This window comes from Pan troglodytes, chromosome 17 (assembly GCF_028858775.2).
Source record: "Pan troglodytes isolate AG18354 chromosome 17, NHGRI_mPanTro3-v2.0_pri, whole genome shotgun sequence".
NCBI lineage: Eukaryota > Metazoa > Chordata > Mammalia > Primates > Hominidae > Pan > Pan troglodytes.
In genome coordinates, this window is record NC_072415.2 from 61023122 (window position 1) to 61048825 (window position 25704).

The window sequence follows — 25704 nt, forward strand, 5'->3', positions numbered from 1 at the left end:
TCTTCAATCTGAAAGAAAAGGATGTTAACAAGCAATAACATATCATCTGGGCCAGGCATGGTGGTTCACACCTGTAATCCTAACACTTTGGGAGGCTGAGGTGGGAGGTTGAGCCCAGGAGTTCGAGACCAGCCTGGGCAACATGGTGAATCCCTGTCTCTACAAAAAATACAAAAATTAGCTGGGTGTGGTGGTGTGCAGCTGTAGTCCCAGCTACTTGGGAAGCTGAGGCAGGAGAATCGCTTGAGCCCAGGAGGCAGAGCAGTGAGCCGAGATAGCACCATTACACTCCAGCCTGGGCAATGGGAGTGAAACCCTGTCTCAAAAAAAAAAAAAAAAAAAAGATATCATCTGAAGGTAGGAAACTCACTGGTAAGAGTAAGTACACAGACAAATGCAGAATATTATAACACTGAAACTGTGTTCTTAGATTCAAGACCTAGAACTGTTACCGACCTTGATCCCTGGTGGACTGAACAAAGAGAGTGAATGCGGGAATAAAGACAAAGACAAATAAAGACAAAGACAAACAGGTATGTTTGGAAGAAGGGGTCGGGGGCACCTTGCTTCTAGTGGACAAGGACCCAGACTTACTACAGCCCTTCGTATTTATTGGTAAAAGAGATAGTGAGAAGTGGGGTGGCAGAAAAGGTCAGGTGCTCGGTCCACAGTGGGCTTGCAAAACTGCATTCCTCGAACAATAGGCTCTAGATGTCCCAGTAGATAACCTCAAGGAGCCCGGTGCCAGGCAGTGACCACCCTCAGCAAACCTTCTGGTGGCAGGCACAGTGTGAGTTTGCCCACATCCTGCATTCATGATAAACAGTTTGCTGTTTGATCATATAGCCTCCAGTGGAATGCTGAGTTGGTCACGATACCTTTGGCCTTTTCGGCTCCCAACATAGAACTAGGGAAACTACTAAAAGAAAACACTGAGGACACTCTCCAGGACAATGATCTGGACAAAGAGTTCTTGAGTAATATCCAAAAAGTACAGGCGACCAGAGCAAAAATGGACAAATGAGATCACATCAAGTTAAAAAGTTTCTGGCACAGCAAAGGAAACAACCAACAAAGTGAAGAGGAACCCACAGAGTGGGAGAAAATATTTGCAAACTACCCATCTGACAGAGGATTAATAACCAGAATTTATAAGGAACTCAACAACTCTACAGGAAATAATCTAATCAATTAAAAATGAGCTAAAAGTCTTAATAGGACTTTTCTCAAAAGAAGATATACAGATGGTCAAGAGGTCTATAAAAAGGTGGTCAACATCATTGATCATCAGAGAAATGCAAATTAAAACTACAATAAGATATCATCTAACCCCAGTTCAAATTGCTTCTATCCCAAAGAAAGGCAATAATGAATGCTGGCAAGGATGTGCAGAAAGAGGAACCCTTATACACTGTTGGTGGGAATGTAAATTATTAGGTTGCTGCAAAAGTAACTGTGGTTTTTGACATTGAAAGTAATGACGGCCAGACGTGGTGGCTCACGCCTGTAATCCCAGCACTTTGGGAGGCCGAGGCGGGTGGATCACCTGAGGTCAGGAGTTCAAGACCAGCCTGGCCAACACGGTGAAACCTTGTCTCTACTTAGAGTACAAAAAAATTAGCTGGGTATGGTGGTACGCACCTGTAATCCCAGCTACTTGGGAGGTTGAGGCAGGAAAGTCACTTGAACCCAGGAGGCAGAGGTTACAGTGAGCCGAGATTGCGCCACTGCACTCCAGACCGGGGGACAAGAGCGAGACTTTGTCTCAAAAAAAGAAAGAAAGAAAGAAAAGAAAGTAATGACAAAACATTACAGAACAGGGGAAAATCCCATTTACCCTGATGTGATTATTACCCATTGTATGCCTGTATCAAAATATTTCATGTACCTCATAAATATATATACTTACCATGGACCCATAAAAATAAAAAAATTTAAAAATTAAAAAAGTTATAAGAGAATTAGGAAATTTGAACAGTCACTGCATATTTGATGATATTAAGGAATTATTTTCTTATTTTTATAATATAATGATATTATGGTTCTATTCTTAAAGTCCTTATCTTTTATATATATTTACATACTACAATGCCGACCATCATTATATTGTGATGAGATTTTTTTAAAGGGTCCTTAAATGTTCATAGAGGTATTTATGAATAAAATGATATTTTGCCTGGAATTTGCTAAAAAATAATCCAGGGTTTTGTTTTTGTTGTTGTTGTTGCCTTTGGAGAGAGACGGTGATACTGTGGATGGTTGTCCTCTCCAAATCTCATGTTGAAATGTGATCCCCAGTGTTGGAGGTGGGGCCTAGAGGGAGGTGTCAGATCATGGGGGTGCATCCCTCATGAATGTCTTAGTGCCATCCCCTTGGTGATGACTGAGTTCTCTATTAGTTCACTGGGGAGCTGGTTACTTAAAAGAAGCCTTGCCCCTCCTCCTCGCTGCCTCAGTATGTGACATGCCTGCTCCCTCTTTACCTTGCCATGATTGTAAACCTCCTGAGGCCCTCACCAGAAGCAGATGCCGGCAGCCACTTTCTGTACAGCCTGTAAAACTGGGGGCCAAAATAAACCTCTTTTCTTTATAAATTACCCAGTCTCAGGTATTTTTTATAGCAATGCAAATGGACTAATACAGAGGAATTATAGGTGCAACAAGATGGATCAGATGTTGCTAACTGTTGAAGTTTAGTGATGATTGTATGTAAAGGTTCATTCATAATTTTCTCAACTTTTATATGTTTGAAATTTCCCATGATAGAAAATTTTTTAAATGAACAAACAGTTCTATCCACTATTCTCTAAAAGTGTGATAACCTCTGAGAAGGGAGTAGGAAGCTTTGATGGATGGGCAGAAATAAGTCCTAGCCAGGTCTATGGAGAATACTGCTCTGGGAGATCCCTAGCTCAGGAGTCTTAAACCCCTGGGCTGCAAACCAGTAAGGTCTGTGGCCTGTTAGGAACTGGGCCACACAGCATAAGGTGAGCGGCAGGCCAGCAAGCATTATTGCCTGAGCTCTGCCTCCTGTCAGGTCAGCTGGGGCATCAGATTCTCATAGACCTGTGACCCCTATTGTGAACTGCACATGTGAGGGATCTGGGTTGCATGCTCCTTATGAGAATCTAACTAATGCCTGATGATCTGAGATGGAACAGTTTCATCCCGAAACTCTATGCCCACCCCCTGCCCCCAAGGAAAAATTGTCTTCCATGAAACTGGTACCTGGTGCCAAAAAGGTTGGGGACTGTTGTCCTCGCTGATTGTGATCAAGACCAAGCTGTAGAATGCTATGTGTCTTCTTAAGGAACTTTTAGCTAGGCAAGTGTCAGGAGAGATAAGTTCAAGTTCCAGTGTTCAATGCTTTGTTAATTTAGACCCCACTTGACCAAGTCCATTTTATTTTTTTATTTCCACATTAATTCAAGTGTCAGCATCCTACAAGATTCAGCTCAAATCCTACCTCTTCCTCACTCATCTCTTAGCTAGTGATCTCCCTTTTTCCATATCCTTTTAAGTGGATTGTTTCCTGACTGAGTGTAGGCTCCTTAAAACCAGGGACCGGCAGGGCACGGTGGCTCGCGCCTGTAATCCCAGCACTTTGGGACACTGAGGCGGGTGGATCGCTTGACCTCAGGAGTTTCACACCAGCCTGGGCAACACAGTGAAACCCCATCTTTACAAAAAAAAAAAAAAAAAATAGCTGGGTGTGGTGGCTTGCCTGTAGTGCCAGCTACTTGGGAGGTTGTAGTCCTGTAGTCCCAGCTACTGATACTTGGGAGGCCGAGGTGGGAGGATTGATTGAGTCCAGGAGGAAGAGGTTGCAGTGAGCTGAGATCGCGCCACTGCGCTCCAACCTGGGTGATAGAGTGAGACCCTGTCACAAACAAACAAACAAACAAACAAACAAACAAAAACCCAAAACCAGGGACCATGACAAATTTTTAAAATCTCTCAGCCCCCAAAATAATACTATCCACAAAGTCAGAGCTCCATTAATACTGGAATAAAGGTTAAAAGAGCCCAATAAGTAGAAGTAGATCAGTTAATGATTTTTAAACAAGTGGCAGTCTCTCTGTCCTGGTAGTTTCAAGAAACACCACTCCAATTCCTATTTTGAAGCCGCTGGATTTTTTTTTTTTTTTTTTTTACAGAGTCTCTCTCTGTCGCTCAGGCTGGAATGCAGTGGTGCGATCTTGGCTCACCGCAACCTGCACCTCCTGGGTTCAAGCGATTCTCATGCCTCAGCCTCCCGAGTAGCTGGGACTACAGGCGTGTGCCACCATGACCGGCTAATTTTTTTTTTTTTTTTTTTTTTGTATTTTTAGTAGAGACGAGGTTTTTCATGTTGGCCAGGTTGGTCTCGAACTCCTGAGCTCAGGCAATCTGCTCGTCTTGGCCTCCCAAAGTGATGGGATTACAGGTGTGAGCCACGGCGCCCGGCCAGCTGCTGGATATTTTGACCACCTCAAGTACGCTGAGCACGAAATCAGTGCATCTGGCAGTACACAGGAGCTTGAAATACTTTTTTTAAAAGTTGTTATTCAAACTGAAGGAGTTTTTCCCTGTGGTCTGTAATCGCCACGTGCCCGTTCTGTATACAGCCAGCCTGGGTTTTTCAATCCCACGTCTGCTACCTAAGAGAACACCAAGGCTTGGAGTGAGTACGGCACAATCAGCTTCAGATGTTAAGCAAATATTCCAACCTAGAGTAGGAAAATGGAATATGGACGGGGCTTTATGAAGGTGCATGGTCAGGCAAAGGATCTTAGTGGATGAAAGGCAGTAAAGATTCATCCCAACCAAAGACCAAAAATGACACATATGTATGAGCAAAACATCAGGACGAACACTCTTATGTGGAAAATATTACACGGAAAACAAAAGAAGAGTAACTTTTTCCCTTTTGGTTTATCCCGCTCTGGTCCTCAGGGCGATAGCCATCACCTGACACACAGCGACCTGGGAAAGAGGGAAACTCAATTACTGCCCTCGCGGCCCGGGGGGAGCCCGGAAGCGCGCCCAGAGCCAGGTCCCGCGCGGGCGCCACCGAGCGCGGACCTCCCTCACATCCTAGAGCGGCCGCGCGGGACCCGGCCGGCGGCGCACTTCCGCCCGGGCGCATTGTAGCCCCGCGGACAGCTGGGCCAGGGTGAGGGCCTGCGCCTCCCTCGGCTCCTGGCGCGGGCCTCGGGGAGAGGGTGAGTGCGGTAGGGCATACCAGAGGGGGGCGGGCGCGCGCGCTTCCTCGGGACTCGCCGGCTCGACCAGGCACGGCCCGGCGCTGGGGACCTAAGCCTGGGGAGCGCCCGGGAGCGAGGACGCGCCTCGTTCACCGCCCCGGGCCGGAGTCTCGGCGGGCCGGAGCCTCGGCCGCCCGGCGCCGCCGCCCACCCAGCCTTTTTCGAGGCCAACACGGTCTCGTGGGGGAGCCTGGGCTCTCTAGAGGCCGGAAATCTGGCCTCTGGCCCTGCCTGTGCCTTGGCCTCTTACTCTCTGCCGCCCGGCCTCGGTTCTTTCAGCTCTAAGATGGAGGACAGCGATATCTGCCCTAGGCACACCACAGGGTGATTGCAGGGTTGACACTGCCTGCCTGAAAACGAAGGAGCGCCGGTTCTCAACCCGGCAACCAGTAGAATCGCTTGGGAAGCCTCCAAATGCTGATGCCCCATCATCACCGGGGAATTGTGATCTGCGGCCAGGACCGAGATCCACGGGCCCAGAGTGAAATGACAGTACTGTGATCACGACTGGAATATGCACTTCGCCGAACGTGGATCACAGTCTTGAGAAAGCAAGCAGCTGGGTTTTTGTTTTGTTTTTTTTTCCAAGAAGACAGGGACCTAATCTGGTTTGCTCGCATTTAATTCCTAGTGCCTAGAATGGTGCATGTCCCAAAACATGCAGCATTGATTAAATAATTTCTGATTACTTCCCGACCTATTTGGAGGGTTTTCATTATATTTGTTTTAAAATTATTATGGAAACCTTCAAGTCATATATGAAAATTGAATAGTATACTGAACTCCCAATTCATGATCAATTCTGTTTCATCTGTTACCCTCTCCCCCAATGTAGTATTTTAAAGCAAATCTGAAATGTACCATTCCATCTGTTACCTTGTTCATGTTTATAAAACACAATAACACCTTTTTAAAACATAAAGCCATTATCAGTGTACTTAGCACTTCATTTTACCCTCTACTATCCAGTCAGCATTTACATTTTCCTAGTTGTCTCTCTCCTCTTACCCAGTTTGTCCAAATCAGTATCCAAACAATCTACACACGTTATATTTGGTTGATGTCTCTTAGATCTCTCTTAATCTTTTGCTCTTTATTTTGTTCCCTGTATTTTACTTGAACAAGTCATTTGTACGGTTCACGTTTTCTACAACCAGGATTTTGCTTTTTCCATCTCTGGTATCCTTTAATAAGCAGGTATTTAGACCTGCAGACTTGTTCAGGTCAGGTTCGATTTTTTGGCAAGAGAACTTAATGGGGGATTACTGTGTTTTTCACATTGTATCACACCAGGAGTTAGATAGCATCTTGCCTCTCTTTGTGGACCTTTTATGTACAAGTAGCACCGTAGGGTAACAATTGACCAGGGAATGCCAGCAAATACATGCAAAAGAAATGAGAGAATATCACCTTTTGGCAACCCCTAATGAAATAATGGATCCTGGCAATGATCACTAGCGGCTGTTAACGTCAGAAAGAGAGACAGCTAGACAATGCGTGCTGCCTAATGGTGTACTCCCATCAGACAGCACACCGTTTGTCTTACCAAGTATTCTTGGAGTAATGGGGGTGGTGTGTATAGATGAAACATGATTGCCTATGAGTTAACAGTTGTTGAAGTTCAATGATGGGTGTATGGCATTGCATTAGGCTAATCTCTACTTCTGTATGTGTCTGAAGTTTTTCAGAATAAAACTTTTTTAAAAAAGATTAATTAGTTGAGTAGTGAGTTTAGGTCAACCTGATCCATACATTGCAGTTCTCTGTTAGCCTTTCACTAAGTGATTCTCAAATCGGACTCCATGTTAGGATCACAGGAGAAGGCTTTTTATTTTATTTATTTATTTTTTAATACTAAAACATGTCTCACTTGCAGAATTTCCTATCTCAATGTTCTGGGATGGAGCCCAATTATTGATAGGGTTTTTTGTTTTGTTTGGGACTACAGGTGTATGCCACCATGCCTGGCTAATTTTTTTATAGAGACAGAGTCTTGCCATGTTCCCCAGGCTGCTCTTGAATTCCTGGCCTCAAGCCATCCTGCCACCTCAGCCTGCCAAAGTGCTGAGTTTACAAGCAGGAGCCACCATACCTGACCTTCACTGATATGTTTTAAAAGCTCTCCAGGTGATTCTAATATGCCCCCGGGGTTATGTACTACTGATCTAAATCCATTATTTGTTAGGGATGACAAAGTGATTATATTCTATTATTCCTTCTGCAGTTAATTTGCCTTTACAAATGTTAACTTTCTGCATTCTGTTTATTCTTACCTATCTTGCAAATCAATAAGGAAGCCTCTGCAAATAAAGCTCCTTTCTTATCAGAGGAAGACTTGATCTTGGAGGTGATAATGTAGAGTAACACATGAAAGGGATATTAGCAATAACCTCAACGCTGTGCTTAAGGTAGAGATGCACCACCTTATGTATGAGGGTTGGGGGCAGGAAATATGGGGAGGGGCTGTTTCCCAAAATGGAAGGGAAGACTAGGTAGTGTGTAGTTAGAGAAGCATGTTTGGCCATATGACACATTTCCAAAAAAAAAAAAAAAAATCATCAGCATTAAGTAAATATAAATTAAAAAAAATAAATAAAATGCCATTCATTGAAACATAATGCAATAAATTTAAAAGAAAAGTTAACCCCCCGCACAGCCCCCACCCCATCACTTTAATTACCCCTGAGATAACCCATATTAACAGGATGGTGTGTATCCTCTCCCACATCAGACTTTCTCTGTCTTACATAAATGGAGGGGTTTGGGGTATTGTTATAAAAGCGAGATCATACCATAGCCATCTGTAACTTTTCTCCTTGTCATCCCTCCACAACAGTAGTTACAGAAGACTCTATTAGCTGCAGAATTAATAGTTGATAGACTAAATAATAGCACAAATGTACAATAAAATATTCAGCCATTTTCCTATTGACATTTTTAGATTGCTTTCATATTTTAGCCATCTTGAGAGCAACACAATACACGTCATTTTACATAGCTCTTTATTATTTGGGTAGATTACCAAAAATGGGATTACTGGGTGAAAGCATATAATTATCAACAGCATCATTATTACTGGTAATATATATTCCAAATTATTCTCCGAAAGCCTAATCGCAATTCATAACTTCGTCACCATTAGTTTGTGACAGTAGCCATTTACCGTCATCCTGGTTAGCACTGACTAGCATTGCTCTATTGATATTTGCCTGCCAGCTGATGTGTGGTAAATGGTCTCTCTTTTTGTTTGTTGTGAGAGTGGGTCTTGTTCTGTCACGCAGGCTGGAGTGCAGCAGTGAAATCACAGCTCACTGCAGCCTTAACCTTCCAGGTTCCAATGATCCTCCTGCCTTGGCCTCCTGAAAAGCTGGGACTATAAGCACATGCCTCCATGTCCAGCTGATTTTTGTTTTTTAATTTTTTTGTAGAGACAGTGTCTCACTATGTTGCCTAGGCTGGTCTCAAACTCCTGGGCTCAAGTGATCCTCCCACCCCAGCCTCCCAAAATGCTGGGATTGCAGGCATGAGCTACCATACCCAGCCTCTTTGTTCTTTATTTTGCATTCCACTAACTACCTGGAGACTGAACCCTTTTATTTATTAATTTAAATTTTTTAAATAGATACACGATAGTTGTTTGAACCCTTTTCATGCTTATAGGCCATTTGGATTTCTTCTGTGATTCATATATATACATATTTATGTATATATATATGTGTATATATGTATATATATATGTGTGTGTGTATATATATATATATATATCCTTTGTCTGTTTTTCTGTTGCACAAGTATTTTTGTATTTTGAATGCATTTGCATAAACTTTTTTTTTTTTAGGAGCATTAACCCCCTGTCATAAGGGGGTCCAAACTTTTTTTTTTCAGGTTTTTTTTTCTTGTCCTTTGACTTTATGAGTCTCAATATATATAAAAGATTTTATTTAGTGAAAATGTCTGTTTTTAAAATTTCTGGATTTTATGTCTTGCCAATAAGGGCTTCCCATCTCCACAGTTAAATGTATAAACATTCTCCTAATTTTTTTGAACACGTTATTGGATTTTTTACATTTAAATTTCTTAACTACGTGAAGTGTATTTTTATATACAATGCAAAGTGAGCATCTTTCTTTGCTTTTTTCTCTGCTAGAATAGCCAATTATGTCAGTGCCATTCATTAAAGAAACCACACTTTTTACACCTTTGTTATATACTGTATTGATTCCGATAGGTAGCTGGTTTATTTCTGAACTTTCCCTTCCCTTTTGCCTCTATTTTTGTGCCAATATTATTGTTTGTATGTATGTATGTATGTATGTATTTGTTGAGACAGAGTCTTACTCTGTCACCCAGGCTGGAGTGCAATTGTGCAATCTTGGCTCACTATGACTGCCGCCTCCCAGGTTCAAGCAATTCTGCTGCCTCAGCCTCCTGAAGTAGCTGGGACTACAGGTGTGCGCCAGCATGCACGACTAATTTTTGTATTTTTAGTAGAGACAGGGTTTCACCATCTTGGCCAGGCTGCTCTCAAACTCCTGACCTTAGGTGATCCACCCTCCTCAGCCTCCCAAAGTGCTGGGATAACAGGCATGAGCCACCGTGCCCGGCCTATTCTGTTTTAATTATGTCAGATTGCTGTAGTAAATGTTAATACCTAGAAAAGCAGGTCACCACTCACTGCTTTTTGGAATTTTCTCGTCCCTTCTCAGACATTTATTTTTCCTTCCATATGATTTTTGGATTGTTTCTGTTCCAAAATAAATCCCACTGGAAGTCTGATAGAATTTCCACCAAATACATCTACATTAGCTTAGGAAGGATGAACATCTCTGTGATATCAAGTCATCCTATCAGGGACATAATGTGTATCTTTTATTCGTGTGAATCTTTTGGGTGCTGTTCCTTTCCTGCTAACTTTATTTCTGGTAATTTTGTTTTTGCTCTTAGAATGGGTTTTTCCCCCATTTCTGTTTTTATCTTGTTATTGCTAAGACTGAGAAGAGTTACTGAAGTTTTTGTATATTTTATATCTAGCTGTCAGTCAAATTCTCTTACAGTAGTTTTTCTTAAGCTTATTTGTTTTCTTCCCTGCCATCAATGTGGATAATCTATAATCAGTTATGTATAAATTTCAGTTCATTCTAATACATTCTGTTTGATACATATCTTCCATCTCAGAAGTATATCAGTGATGTCAGATGTACCTAGAAATAGTGAAAGGAATAGTGCCAGGAGTTGGAATAAACCTGCACATTCAACAGGTTGTTGCTGATCACTTAAAATAGCAGAGTCCCAAGTCCTCGTGAGTCATGGACCATGTCATGTAGGGAGTGAGACATTTGTTCAGCATTATTGTGAAATATCAGCATGACTATAGAGCATAATAGAGCATTACTGTTATGATTGTTCAGAGAAAGGGAAAGGGCTGATCATTATGGGCATCAGAGACACCATATGGTGAGTATCATTAAATACCATCTCTTGCCCTGTATCTCAACTAGAGTTGTTGTTGTTTAGTGTTTATTAGAAGGATTTTTTTTAAAAAAATTAGTAAGTAGAAAGTACAGAGTGTTCCCATATACTCTCTTATCCCTCACCCCTCAGTTTCCCCTTATTAACATCTTGCATTAATGCGGTATATGTTCAGAAGCTTAAGGGCTCATGAAAAAAAAATGAAAAATGTGCTACATGTGTTACAGTTGTTGAGCCAATATTGATACAGATACACTGTCAACTAAAGTTTACATTAGAGCTCATTCACTCTAGTGGTGTTTATTCTGTGTACAGTTGACCAATGTATAATGACATATGTCTGTCTTACTGTATCATACAGAATCGTTTCACTGCCTTAAACATCCCCTGTGCTCTGCCTGTTCATTCTTCCTTCTCTCACCCTGTATCACTAGCAAGCACGATTTTTACTGTCTCCATAGTTTTGCCTTTTTGAGAACATCATATAGTTAGAATTCAGCTATAGTTTTTAATTGCCTGGGTTTGGTTATTTTTGTTTGTTTGGGTGTGTGAACAATTATACAAGATTTGTTAACTTGTAGTTTTAGCCAAGTTATTAAAACCTTACTGTGGATATGTGTGGAATACTATGAGAGACCAAGAATCCAGACTGTTCTAAATAACCAAAAAGTAATAATAGAGATAAATATTACAGGAATATGTTTTTGGTACAGTGATATGAAATAATCCCCAGATGATCTTTCTGTTGCAGGGTGGAAGATGTCTATGGATGTGACATTTCTGGGGACGGGTGCAGCATACCCATCTCCAACCCGGGGTGCCTCTGCTGTGGTCCTTCGGTGTGAAGGCGAGTGCTGGCTCTTTGACTGTGGGGAGGGAACACAGACACAGCTTATGAAAAGCCAACTTAAAGCAGGTTAGTGTGCCTTCAGCTATCTCATTAAGATTTTTTTGTTGTTCTGCTTCATTTTCTTGGCTCTCCTTGGACATTTTGTTTAGAAACAGCCCTGATGGTTGCATCCCACTTCAATGCTAGACCCTGGTGAGACTTGGAAGGCCTGCAGGCATCTGGCCACGTCCACTGAACTTCATTTACTTATTTACTTGCTTTTCATTTATCCTGTAGATGCTGAAAGCAAGGATTCATGTAGGCTTGGGGTTTGGGAAATGTCGTGGGATACACCAGGCATATTAGATGAACACTGCCTTAGCAAGGAAGCAGTGTACATACTTACCTCCACCAGGAGATAGTTTTCATGAGAGGATGCAAAGGGTAGGAAATGTTTGGAGGAGGGAGATGCTGTTTTCCTCTTGGGGTTGTCAGGGTAAACTTCTCAGAGAAGTTGACCTGTGGATTGTCAAAGGAGGAGGAGGAATTTCAGGGCTGAGGAGAAGAAGGGCATTTCAATCAGGGGGAATGGAGTGAGCAGAGGCCAGCACCTGGGAGATAGAGCAGTCCAATGGTGAAAAGCTTCAGCTCAGAGTCAGGCAGACCTGGGTTCTAGTCCTGGCTGTGTCTTGGGCCTGTGACCTTAGCATATCAGCAAACTTCAACTTTACTTTCCCGATCTTGAAAATGGGGATAAAAAGTCTACTTAGAAAGGGTGTTATGAGAATTACATGTAATCATTTATTCTCTGTGTGATTGCCTCTTTCTCAGTTAAATCTTAGCTCAGATGCCATCTTCTCAGAGGCTTTCCCAAATCCTCCTGGATTAAGTAGTTCCTCTCTCACCCCAGTCATTCCTTTACTTTGTCCTATTTTTATTGACTTCTTAGCATCATCAGTATCTGAAATTATGTTATTTAGTTTGTTTCTGTGTTCTTTATCTCCCTATACTGTAAAGTACGTTCCATGATCATTTATATACCTAGTAGATGCCTAGTTATATCTGTTCAACTAGGCATCTACTAAGTATATAAATGATCATGGAACTTACTTTAGTGAATGGATAAGACGTTTAGCAACTTAGCACAGTGCCTCTCACTTATTAGGTCTTGATAAATAGTATTGAAGTCATTATTCCTACAACTCTTCACAGTACCTGGCACTTGGTGACTAAAGGAAAGATACTTCTAGTGTTCAGGGATCTCTTGGTCCAGTGATGGAAACTGACATGCAAATGGACAGTAATCAATCATGTAATGTGATAAGTAGAATAATGGAAGTATTTTCTAAGTACTTTGGAGCACAAAGGAGGGGGAAGTAACTGACCATTCATTAATAGAAGGCATCCCAGAGATTGTTAACAGTTGAGCTAGGATCCAAGAGATTCATAGAAGTTTTTCTGAGAGAGAGGTAGAGATGGACATTGAGGGAACAGACAACAAAGTGAGCAACAAGTAAGGAAGTTTCCAGGAAAGAACTGGCATGTTGGGGAGCATTGAGTACTTGGCTAGGCTAGATGGAACTAAGAATGCTGAAAAGGTGAGGGCTGACTGTGTAGTCCTCTGTAGCATAGTAAGATATTTAGACTTTATTGTTCTACTGGGAAAAAGGAACCATTCATGTTTTTAAGGGGGAATAATGCAATCTCGTTTGCGTTTTAGGACAGAGTTTTCTGATGGCACATGTATTGGGAGAGAGAGAATAGCATCAGGGAGACCAGTTCCAAGGCAATTGCAGTTCACTTGTATCAGTTCATTTTCATACTGCTATGAAGAAATACCCAAGACTGGGTAATTTATTACAACAACAACAAAAAAGAGGTTTAATGGACTCGCAGTTCACATGGCTGGGGAGGCCTCACAATCATGGTGGAAGGCAAAGGCAGAGCAAAGGCGTGTCTTACATGGTGGCAGGCAAGAAAGCATATGCAGGGGAACCGCCCTTTATCAACCCGTCAGATCTCATGAGACTTATTCACTGTCGTGAGAACAGCATGAGAGAACCTGCCCCCCATGATTCAATTACTTCCCACTGGGTCCCTCCCATGACATGTGGGGATAATGGGAGCTACAATTCAAGATGAGATTTGGGTGGGACATAGCTAAACCATATCATTCCACCCCTGACTCCTCCAGAACCTTATGTCCTCACATTTCAAAACCAATCATGCCTTCCCAATAGTCCCCCAAAGTCTTAACTCATTTTAGCATTAATTTAAAAGCCCACAGTCCAAAGTCTCATCTGAAACAAGGCTAGTCCCTTCTACCTATGAACCTGTAAAATCAAAAGCAAGTTAGTTACTTCTTAGATACAGTGGGGGTACAGGCATTGGGTAAATATACCCATTCCAAATGAGAGAAATTGGCCAAAACAAAGGGGCTATAGGCCCCACGCAAGTCCAAAATCCAATAGGACAGTCAAATCTTAAAGCTCCGAAATGATCTCCTTTGACTCCATGTCTCACATCCAGGGCATGCTGATGCAAGAGGTGGGTTCCCATTGTCTTGGGCAGCTCTACTCCTGTGGCTTTACAGGGTATAGCCCACTTCCTGGCTGTTTTCATGGGTTGGTGTTGAGTGTCTGCAGCTTTTCCATGCACACAGTGTAAGCTGTCAATAGAGCTGCCATTATGGGTTCTGGAGGACAGTAGCTCTCTTCTCACAACTCTACTAAGCAGTGTCCCAGTGGCTATGTGTGGGGGCTCACACCCCATATTTCCCTTCCACACTGCCCCAGTAGAGGTTCTTTGTGAGGGCTCCACCCCTGCAGAAGATTTCTGCCTGGACATCCAGATGTTTCCATACATCCTCTGAAATCTAGGCGGAGGTTCCCAAACCTCAATTCTTGACTTCTGTGCACCCACAGGCCCAACACCACATCTAAGCTGCTAAGGCTTGGGGCTTGCAGTCTCTGAAGCAACCGCCTGAGCTGTACCTTGGCCCCTTTAAGCCACACTGGGATGCAGGGCACCAAGTCCCAAGACTGCACGAAGCAGCAAGGCCCTGGGCCCAGGCCAGGAAACCATTTTTCCCTCCTAGGCCTCTGGGCACGTGATGGGAGGGGCTGCTGTGAAGACCTCTGACATGCTCTGGCAACATTTTCCTCATTGTCTTGGTGATTAACATTTGGCTCCTCATTACTTACATAAATTTCTGCAGCCAGCTTGAATTTCTGCTCAGAAAATAGGATTTTCTTTTCTGTTACATCATCAGGATGCAAATTTTCTGAACTTTTATGCTCTGGTTCCCTTTAAACATAAGTTCCAATTCCAAACCATATCTTTGTGAATACATAAAAGTGAATGCTTTTAAGAGCACCCAAGTTACTTCTTGAATGCTTTGCTGCCTAGAAATTTCTTCTGCCAGATACCCTAAAGCATCTCTCTCAAGTTCAAAGTTCCACAGATCTCTAGGGCAGGGGCACAATGCTGCCAGTCTCTTTGCTAAAGCATAGCAAGAATCCCTTTGCTTCAGTTCCCAATAAGTTCCTCATCTCCATCTGAGACTACCTCAGCCTGGGCTTTTTGGTCAAAACCATTCAACAGGAAATTCCAAACTTTCCCATGTCTTCCTGTCTTCTGAGCCCTCCAAGTCTCTAGGAAATTCTAAACCTTCCCATATTTTCCTGTCTCCTTTTGAGCCCTCCAAACTGTTCCAGCCTCTGCCTGCTACCCAGTTCCAAAGTCATTTCCACATTTTCAGGTATCCTTATAGCATTATCCCACTCTACCAGTACCAATTTACTGTATCAGGCCATTTTCATACTGCTATGAAGAAATACCCAAGACTGAGTAATTTATTAAAAAAAAAAAGAGGTTTAATGAACTAATCGCAGTTCTGCAAGGCTGGGGAGGCCCCACAATCATGGTGGAAGGCAAAGGCAAAGGTATGTCTTACATGGTGGCAGGCAAGAGAGCATGTGCAGGGGAACTCCCCTTTATCAAACCATCAGACCTCGTGAGACTTATTCACTGTCATGAGAACAGCATGAGAAAACCTGCTCCCATGATTCAATTACTTCCCACCGGGTCCTTCCCATGATGTAGGGATTATGGGAGCTACAGTTCAAGATGAGATTTGGGTGGGGACACAAACCATATCATCACTGTGTATATGTGTGTGTGTGTGTGAGAGAGAGAGAGAATGAGGATATTGAAGTATAGAGATGGAGATGAGAGATTCGATTTAAGAGATACTTGTAGAAACAAGAGGAGATGGTCACTGAATGTCTAGTGTGTGAGGAAGTGAAGAATTAATAAAGTTACTGATGGTGATGTCCTGGACCTAGAGAAGAAGTCAGGAAAAGAGTTGTTGGAGGAAGGAGCTAATGCATATTGTTTGGGACATATGGCCTTCAGGTAGGTACAATTGAACCGTAATTATATACTGTCTTGTGTTGAAACTTTGAGATAATTCAGGTGCTATTCTTTGCTTTTCTTGGATCGTACAGAGATTCCTTTCATGAGAACCTTCATGAGAGCCCTCTGGACAGGCACAGGCCAGAGTAGAGACTTGATAGTTAACATTTTAGACAGTAGGAGTTGAGGTGGCAAGGTGTACTGAAATAGAAACAAGAAATTGTTAAGTGTGAGTACCAGAGGTTTGGCTGTGGGGATACATCTTTTTATTTAATACTTGTGTTAGTTATCTGATACTATCTAATAATGCATAACAGATTATAAATTTAGTGGCTTATTTGCATTTATTATCTCCTAGTTACTGTAGGTTAGGGAGTTCGGGCCTGGTTTAGCTAGGTTTTCTGCTTCAGGGTCTCACTAGGCTGCAATCTAGGTGTTGGCTGGGGTTACAATTTCATCAGAGGCCCAACTGGGGAAGATTCTGCTTCTCAGCTCTTTCAGGTTGTTGGCAGAACCCTTACAGTGGTAGGACAGTCCACCCTGAGCTCCTTGAGTTCTCTGCATTTTAGGTTTCTGCTTCATGGTAGCTTGCTTCTTCATAGCCAGCATGGGAGAAGGAGACTCTAGAGTAAGTCTGCTAGCAAGATGGAGTCTTATGTCCCATAACGTAATCGCATTGCATTCTTGTGCCATATTCTGCTGGTTAGAAGCAAGTCACAAGTCCCGGCCACACTCAAGGAGAGGGGATTGTAGGACGTGAACACCAGGAGGTAGGGGCCACAGGGATCACCTAAAGTATCCACCACAAGTATATTTTACAGTTCCTTTATATATGATTTTCTGTTTTTTGTTTTTTTTTTGAGACAGAGTCTTGCTCTGTAGCTCAGGCTGGAGTGCAGTGGTGCGATTTCGGCTCATTACAACCTCTGCCTCCCAGGTTGAAGTGATTCTTATGCCTCAGTCTCCTGAGTAGCTGAGATTACAGGCACGTACCATGACACCTGGCTAATTTTTTTTTGTATTTTTAATAGAGATGGGGTTTTGCCATGTTGCCCAGGCTGATGTCAAACTCCTGAGCTCAGGCAATCCACCCGCCTTGTCCTCCCAAAGTGCTAGGATTCAGTTGTGAGCCACTGTGCCCAGTCTATATAGGATTTAAATAAACAGTTGGAGTTGGGCACAGTGGCTCATGCATGTAATCCCAGCATTTTGGGAGGTCAAGGCAGGAAGATCACTTGAGGCCAGGAGTTTGAGACCAAGCTGGGCAACATAAAGAGACTCCATCTTTACAAGAAATAAAAAAGCCAGATGTGGTCCCAGTGGGAGGCTGAGGCAGGAGGATCCTTTGAGCCCAGGAGGTCAAAGCTGCAGTGAGCCATGATTGAGCCACTGCACTCCAGCCTGGTGACAGAGCAAGACCCTGTCTCTACGAATAAATAAATAAACATAAATGCATGCATTCATACATACAATTGATAAATCTAATCTTGGCCAAAAAAACCCAAAACAAAACAAAAGAAAACAAAAAAAACACAACCCCAAAAGCCCAAAGGAACGTTTAGTTTACTACATTTCTATACGCTTAGAAAAAAAATTTCTGAGGCTGGGCATGGTGGCTCATGCCTGTAATCCCAGCACTTTGGGAGGCCGAGGCAGGTGGATCACGAGGTCAGGAGTTTGAGACCAGCCTGGCCAACATGGTGAAACCCCATCTCTACTGAAAATACAAAAATTAGCTGGGCATGGTGGCGGGTGCCTGTAAACCCAGCTACTTGGGAGGCTGAGGCAGGAGAATCGCTTGAACCCAGGAGGCGGAGGTTGTGGTGAGCCGAGATAGTGCCATGGCACTCTAGCCTGGGTAACAGAGTGAGACTCCATCTCGAAAAAAAAAAAAAAAAGAAAAATTTCTGGCCGTAGAGAGGAAGGTGAGATAGTAATCCTAGAGCATTACCTGTGACTCTCTAGTACTTCAGATGCCCCTAGTCTCAAACTGGAATGCAGCACCCTCAGTACATACTAATTTCTCTCCATAACCTATTATGGACCTATCATTATTTGATTCATTGAAACCCTTTGAGCTTGTACTACCTCTAGGGATAATGGATATATTACATAGTGGTGAAGTCTGGGATTTAATGTACTCATGACCAAATAATGTACATTGTACCCATCAGGTAACTAATTATCCCTCACCACACCCCCCCACCCCCTGCCACCCTCCTCCTCTTCCAAGTCTTCCATGTATATTATTCTACACCCTATACTTATGTGTACACATGAAATGATTATTAAAAGTATTATAAGAGCATGATTTTTTAAATGATATAAAAAGTATAAATGCTTATTGTAAAAATTCAAACAAAACAGAAAAGTGTAAATAAGAAAAGTCCAAGTCTCCCCTCATAGGTGAATTTTCTATGTACATAGATATGGTGATAGTATGGGAGTGTGTGTGTGTGTATAGTTCTGCATACATAGAATTATACTGCTCTTGGCATAACCTGCTTTTTTTTTTTCAACTGAGCAATGTATACAAACAATATATTGCAGCTTTTCCAAATCCAGTCAATATACCTATGTCTTCATTTTTAGAGAATGCTCAATATTCCACTCCTCTGTGGATGACATATTCCCCCATAACTTCCTTGTTCCCAAGGGAAAGGGAACTCAGGCATTTTTGTGTCTTCATTTGAAAGCTTCCTCATACCTTTGATAATTGTGGTTGCCATTCCTTCTCCCTTTGAAATCAGGTTTCTTGAAAAATGAAGTATTTGTCTCCTTGAAACTGTGATAACTGTAGGAAGCAGTTTTTCACTTAATTTGCCTCACTTTGAGTTCACAGGTTGTTTTGGTGTTCAGTTTGGCTTTGTTTTAGAGTGGATAGGGAAAGGGCCCAGAAAGTCAGATATTGGTAGTTTTTAGGCCACTGGGGGATCTGGACTCAGTGACTGCTATAGTTCTTTTTTTTTTTTTTTGAGATGGAGTTTCACTCTTGTTGCCCAGGCTGGAGTGCAATGGCGTGATCTCGGCTCACCACAACCTCCACCTCCTGGGTTCAAGCGATTCTCCTGCCTCAGCCACCTGAGTAGCTGGGATTACAGGCATGTGCCATCACACCCAGCTAATTTTGTATTTTTAGTAGAGACAGGGTTTCTCCAAGTTGATCAGACTGGTCTCAAACTCCTGACCTCAGGTGATCCGTCCACCTCAGCCTCCCAAAGTGTTGTGATTACAGGCATGAGCCATTGCACCTGGCCCTATTGCTGTAGTTTTTTTGTCTGCAGAGTCCTCAGGTCACACATGGAGGTGGCTTGGCAACCCGGACAGGGAGACGGGGGAAATGAGGAATTCAGGCAGTAAAAAAACAGCAAAAAGGAGCATATCGAGGAAACTTCTAGAGTGCCTCCTGGGGATTCGCAAAGTCCACAATCAGCCTGTGCCAATCTGTTGTTCTCTGTTGCTGGCTGGGCTTGGATGTAGTAATTCTGGGAAGACTTGCTTGGAGAACACTTGATGTTATAGAACAAATCACATTACAGTAAACTATTCCTGTTCTTTTATGGTATCAATAAACTGTTTCTGTACTTTTATAGCATCAAATGTTTAAAATAGGTGGGCCTTGAGCAAAGGACCAGAAGCCTCTTTTGCACTAGAAATGTGTTAATTTTTGTTGTTACTTTTGAAATGTCATGTGGTGTGTCTCAGAAAATGCTGATGTGGCATCCTGCCATATTCCAGCAATAAATTCAGTTTACCATTGGCTAAACCAAGTTATAACCTAAGCCAATATGCACTGAAAAAGCTGTTGTGTTAGTTCAGACTGAAAGGAAGAATGGACCCAAGTACCCTTACATAATAGCTTAGGGGATCGGCCTTCCTGCATTCTGCCATCTGTTGCCCACCTTTCTTCTCAGTTCTTCATCTTTTTCCCTCTCCTACCTCCCTTCTCCCTCCTCCTTTTCCCCTCCCTTCCTCACCCTTCTTCCTTTTTCTCCAACTTCTTCCACCTCACCCAGACAAGCAGGCCGTGACTTGATTGGTTAATCGCTGTCCAGTATAGGGAGTCCTTAAAAGGCAATTTTGGGTTCAGGCACTGGTCCAGTCAGTTGGAGCCAGTGGAACATTTTGTTTTCCTGGAATATATGTTTGCTTTTCTCAGAGGGAGCAGTAGGGGGCAATGTAATTGCTAGATGCTTTTAATACTTGAGGCCTATCTATTTAATAGTTAAGTGAATTATTTTGGTACACTTGTATATTTTACTTGGTTTTTTTTTTTTTTTTTTGAGACAGTTTCGCTCTTGTTGCCCAGGCTGGAGTGCAATGGCACAGTCTTGACTCACGCAACCTCCGCCTCCTGGGTTCAAGTAATTCTGCTGCCTCAGCCTCCTGAGTAGCTGGGATTACAGGCATGCGCCACCACGACTGGCTAATTTTGTATTTTTGTTTAGAAGAGATAGGGTTTCTCTATGTTGGTCAGGCTGGTCTCGAACTCCTGACCTCAGGTGATCCTCCTGCCTCGGTCTCCCAAAGTGCTGGGATTACAGGCGTTGAGCCACCGCGCCTGGCCTACTTGTTTTTTTATGTGACAGAAAATGTATGAAAATACTCTGAAAGCTGTAAAACTATGTAATATGAAGATGTCTTATGAAAAATGTTATATCTTATTGAAACCATCTAGTGGGGCTAGGCACCGTAATCCCAGCACTTTGGGAGGCCAAGGTGGGATAATTGCTTAAGGCCAGGAGTTTGAGACCAGCCTGGGCAACATAGCAAGACCTCATTTCTACAAAATTAAAAAAAAAAAAAACAAAAACCAGGCATAGTGGTAGGGTCTGTAGTCCTAGCTACTTGGGAGGCTGAGGCAGTAGGATCACTTGAGTCCAGGAGGTCAAGGCTGCAGTGAGCTATGATCACACCACTGCACTCCAGCCTGGATGACAGAGCAAGACCTGTCTCTTTAAAAAAAAAACTATTAAAAACAAACAAACAAACAAACAAAAAACCACCTGGTGAAATAAAGCCTGTCTTCTTGTTTTTGGAATCATGTAGCAAAATGTAAATGAATAAGTTTATGATGATAAGTAGAACTTTTAAATTCAATTTACTATTTTTAATGTAAATTGTTAGGCTTGTTTCAAATAGCTTTGTATGGGTTTTTAGTTAATGAAAAATTTCCAAACATATTTCTCTATCTCAATCAAAAGGGAGAATTACCAAGATCTTCATCACACACCTTCATGGAGACCATTTCTTTGGCCTTCCTGGGCTCCTCTGCACAATCAGCCTGCAGAGTGGCTCCATGGTGTCCAAACAGCCTATTGAAATCTATGGCCCTGTAGGGCTTCGGGACTTTATCTGGCGAACCATGGAACTCTCTCACACGGAGCTGGTCTTCCATTATGTGGTTCATGAACTGGTTCCTACAGCGGATCAATGTCCTGCAGAAGAACTAAAAGAATTTGCGCATGTGAATAGAGCAGACAGTCCTCCCAAAGAGGAACAAGGAAGAACTATCCTGTTAGACTCAGAAGAAAACTCATACCTTCTGTTTGATGATGAACAATTTGTTGTAAAAGCATTTCGCCTCTTTCACAGAATTCCCTCATTTGGGTTTTCAGTCGTGGAAAAGAAACGCCCAGGTAAACTCAATGCACAGAAACTTAAAGACCTTGGTAAGTGTTTTTTTTGTTTTTTGTTTTTTCCCCCCTTCTCATCAATAGGGCTCCTGTTGACTGAAGCTATAAGAAGTGTCATAGTAAGGCCAGGAGTGGTGGCTCACGCCTGTAATCCTAGCACTTTGGGAGGCCGAGGTGGGAGGATCACTTGAGTTCGGGAGTTCAAGACCAGCCTGGGCAACATGGCGAAACCCCATCTCTACTAAAAATACAAAAAGTAACTGGGTGTGGTGGCATGTGCCTGTAGTCCCAGCTACTTGGGGGGCTGAGGCAGGAGGATCACTTGAACCTGGGAGGTCAAGGCTGCAGTAAGCCAAGATAGTGTTACTATACTCCAGTTTGGGTGACAAAGCAAAACTCTGTCTCAAAAAAAAAAAAAAATGTCATAGTAAGCTTCCACTCCTCTATCCCAGGCCTAAAACTGACATTTTCTCCACTTAGTCCCTTTGCCCAAAGTTTGCTTATTAAGGAAAATCCATGGGGCCAAAAAATGCTATTTAGAGCAAAAGCCAAGTATACATTTGAATCCTGTCTTCATCTCCCTGGATCCACATTCTTAGTCTGTCTTCACCTTATACTATCTTGGTTGGCAAGGTGATTTGGGTGGTAGTGGTGGTGGTTTTAGGTCCAGGCTTTATTTTTTCATGTCTTCCCTTTGATACGTGTTTTTGATGACATCTTCGGTCTGAGAATTTTTGCCATCGTTCTTAACCTTACAACTGCAACCATGTGCTTTCAGAGTTTACTTCTGTATCTACTTTGCTTACTAATTTAACCTTGATTAAATTAATTTGGTATTCAAAACCCTGTGCCTCAACCAGTTTTAGATATCAGGGTTCATCGTAGTTGAAAGCAAGCATACAGAGGTGGGCTTGGGGCCCATCTAAGGCTTCACACCTCCTCCATGCTAAGCGCTAAGCCAGCATGCATGAGGGGATCTTTTCAGCACCTCTTGCGAGGTAGAGTCCAGGTACATTATATCTCCAGTGTCACTGCCTTCACAGGCATGCTGTGGCAGTGCCTGTAAAAAGCACAGTGGCATTTTGTGTGTGTTTGTTTTTTTATTTATGTGATCTCTTCCTCAACTAAAACAAAATGCTAGATAATGAGGAAAAGTGACTTAGGCCAAGGATATTTTTATTACCTGAAAGCCTGTGGAAATACTATTATATTTGGAAACTTTAAACATGATCTGTGTTGGAATTGGTGGTCATACTATACTAGTTTGTAAGTACTGTCTATAGTGATGATCAGGTCTTACTTTAAATTAATACGAGATTTAAGCCCACTTTGATAAATGTGGAACTGCCCCTCTCTGCCAAGAAGACTAATAATGTACAATTGCCTGAAAAAATGCTCCTTGATCTTGTAATACAAACAATCCTGCTAACAATTTTTTTATTAAGTTACTTTGTAGGTACTTGTTTTGACTAGGTGTTGATTATATCTTTTTTTTTTTTTTTTTTTTTTTGAGGCAGTCTCACTCTGTTGTCCAGGCTGGAGTGCCGTGGTGTGATCTCAGCTCGCTCACTGCAACTTCTGCCCCCTGGGTTAAAGCAATTCTTGTGCCTTGGCCTCCCATATAGCTGGGACTACAGGTGTGCACCACTGCACCTGCCTCGGCCTCACAAAATGCTAGGATTACAGGCATGAGCCAGTGCACCCAGCCTGACTATATCACTATTTAAATGCACTCTCAAATTTTACCCAAAGGTGAGCTTATTAAATAAAGCACTCTCAAAAACTGTTGTTTCTGTGCACAGCAGAGAATCAAGAATGTTACAGTGACTACGATAAGGCCCTAGTGATACTTAGGAGACTAAAACTTGTCTGACATGTATGCATGGGAAATGTTTCAAGTACTAAGGCATTGCTAATATCAATCAACACTGAAATTTTAAAAATGTATAAATCCAGTTTTCCACAAGTAGTAAAACATTTATAACAATTATGGATGCCTTTTCCATTAGCTATTTGCAATGCTGTTAAAATAGACTCTTGAAAAGTCATAAATTCCATTCCTATGATGTAATGTTATCTGCCTTCATCATTAGGTGTTCCACCAGGTCCTGCCTATGGGAAGCTGAAAAATGGAATTTCTGTTGTTTTGGAAAATGGGGTTACAGTTTCTCCCCAAGATGTCTTAAAAAAGCCTATTGTTGGAAGAAAAATCTGCATATTGGGTGACTGCTCTGGGGTTGTGGGTGATGGAGGAGTAAAGCTGTGCTTGGAAGCAGACCTGTTGATCCACGAAGCAACCCTGGATGATGCCCAGATGGACAAAGCAAAGGAGCATGGTCACAGCACACCACAGATGGCAGCAACATTTGCAAAGTTGTGCCGTGCAAAGAGGCTGGTTCTGACTCACTTCAGTCAGAGGTACAAACCAGTTGCCTTGGCCAGAGAAGGAGAAACAGATGGCATTGCAGAACTAAAAAAGCAAGCTGAATCAGTGTTAGATCTCCAAGAAGTGACTCTAGCAGAAGATTTTATGGTGATAAGCATTCCAATCAAGAAATGAAACCAGTGTTCCTGAGTGCACACTGACATGTCTGTGAATATGTTACTGAACCTATAGTCCAGTTTTTTTATTTCTTGTTTTAGTCTGAAATTATTTGGGCCCTAATAATCCTAAAAAGAATGGAGCTGCATTGATGAATTGGCTCAGTATTTAAAGGGAGCAAGCTTTTTGATAATAAATCTTTTTAAGAGAAAAAAACCCCAGCATCCTTTTTGAAGTCCAGATTTGTCAAAATGATAGACTATTCAGGTATACATCTTATTTTGTGCTACTACCACAGATAGCCAATATTCCATGCAGTCCTGGGCTTAGCTTCTGCCCAGCTTTATTGCTGCTATTGGCAAAGAGCACAGGACTCAGCCCTCGTGGCTAAAAATGGTATTTTGGCAGTTTGTATTGAATCTGTTTGTGTTACTAACAGAAGAGAGAGAAATGTCATGAGACGTTGGACAGGCAGGATTGATGATAGCATGACCATAGCTTTGCTGGAATACTGAATGCAGGGTTTGGCTAGGTGTTTATTTTAACATTTTATTAAACTTTCTATTTGGGTCTTAACCCATGGTTCTCAGCTGGGGTGACACTGCTCCTCTAGAAGCAGATTTGAAATTATGGGTATGTTTTCTTGTCACAGTGACTGAGTACGGTGGTGGTAGTGGTGGTACTACTACTACTGGTATTTAGTCAGCAGGGATAAGGGATGTTAGCTGTCCTGCAAAGTTTTGGTCAGTCATATACAATAAAGAATCATCTCACCCCGAAATGCAAATTGCAGGCCCATTGAGATACACAGCAAGTTAGTTTATACTCTTGATGTGAATATAGTTTACCAAAATTAGTGACATAATGAGTGGAATTACTAGGTAAGTCAAATCCTAAAGAGTGAATGTGTTAGAATTGCAGTGTCATACCAAATAACATTCAAAAGAAATGAGCCATCAAGTGAAGCTTATGAACCTGGAGGTAAAAAATGCTTATCTGTTAAACTGAGGTTTCATTGACATGTCCCTATTAATAAACGTTATTTGCCCCACAATGTTTCTTAAAACATGCTCCATGGAAAGCTAGCCTTGAGTGCTGATTCACTCAGAGGGGCTCCTCAGTCAAATCAGTTTGGGAAACACATTATTGCTGTCTGTCCTCCTAGGAGTGGTGTAGTGTCCATCAACATACTAAAAACAGTATTGCTTCAAATGATCATAAACCAGTGTTTGATGCCAGAAAGACCTGATCCCAGAGTCCCATTCTCTGATATGTGGTAGTACCTCTGTGTGGTCTGGAGCAGGTAACCCACTCTCTGAGTTTCTTCAGCTTGTTCATTTCAAAAATGGGAAAAACAGTAAGACCTATGTCATAGATTGTTAAACAAGACAACATATATAAGGAGCATAGCACATTGCTTGAAGGTGTTGAGAAATCCTGCAGTACAGAGGCCTGTCAGCTCTGTTGAACCCCTTTCTCAGTCCTATTTCACCAGGTACTACCTGTTAACATCTCAGGAACCTAGAGAGCTTTACAGCACACATATTTAGAAACACTGTTGTAGTA

At 42.3% G+C, this 25704-nt stretch overlaps 1 protein-coding gene and 1 long non-coding RNA gene across 2 annotated transcripts in view; one reads left to right on the forward strand and one right to left on the reverse strand.

Moving 5' to 3' along the window:
• The first annotated feature begins 5011 nt into the window (after positions 1 to 5011).
• ELAC1 (elaC ribonuclease Z 1) lies at positions 5012 to 25353 on the forward strand. Its single transcript, XM_001155672.5, has 4 exons — positions 5012 to 5204; positions 11467 to 11631; positions 21165 to 21632; positions 23690 to 25353. The coding sequence occupies exons 2-4, from the start codon at positions 11475 to 11477 to the stop codon at positions 24154 to 24156; spliced, it is 1092 nt and encodes a 363-aa protein (XP_001155672.2). The 5' UTR covers positions 5012 to 5204; positions 11467 to 11474; the 3' UTR covers positions 24157 to 25353.
• LOC107969495 (uncharacterized) overlaps positions 9155 to 25704 on the reverse strand; it is a 58117-nt gene continuing 41567 nt past the window's right edge. The window contains exons 2-3 of the long non-coding RNA XR_008540634.2: positions 11951 to 12063; positions 9155 to 11581 (exon numbers count right to left, since the gene is read on the reverse strand). This is a non-coding gene — a long non-coding RNA (uncharacterized LOC107969495). The remainder of the gene's footprint in view (positions 11582 to 11950; positions 12064 to 25704) is intronic.

Coding starts and splice junctions, on each gene's coding strand:
- ELAC1 (XM_001155672.5), top strand. CDS start 11,475: ATGTCTATGGATGTGACATTTCTGGGGACGGGTGCAGCATACCCATCT. Junction 11,632..21,164: donor GAAAAGCCAACTTAAAGCAG/GTTAGTGTGCCT, acceptor CTCAATCAAAAG/GGAGAATTACCAAGATCTTC. Junction 21,633..23,689: donor ACAGAAACTTAAAGACCTTG/GTAAGTGTTTTT, acceptor CTTCATCATTAG/GTGTTCCACCAGGTCCTGCC.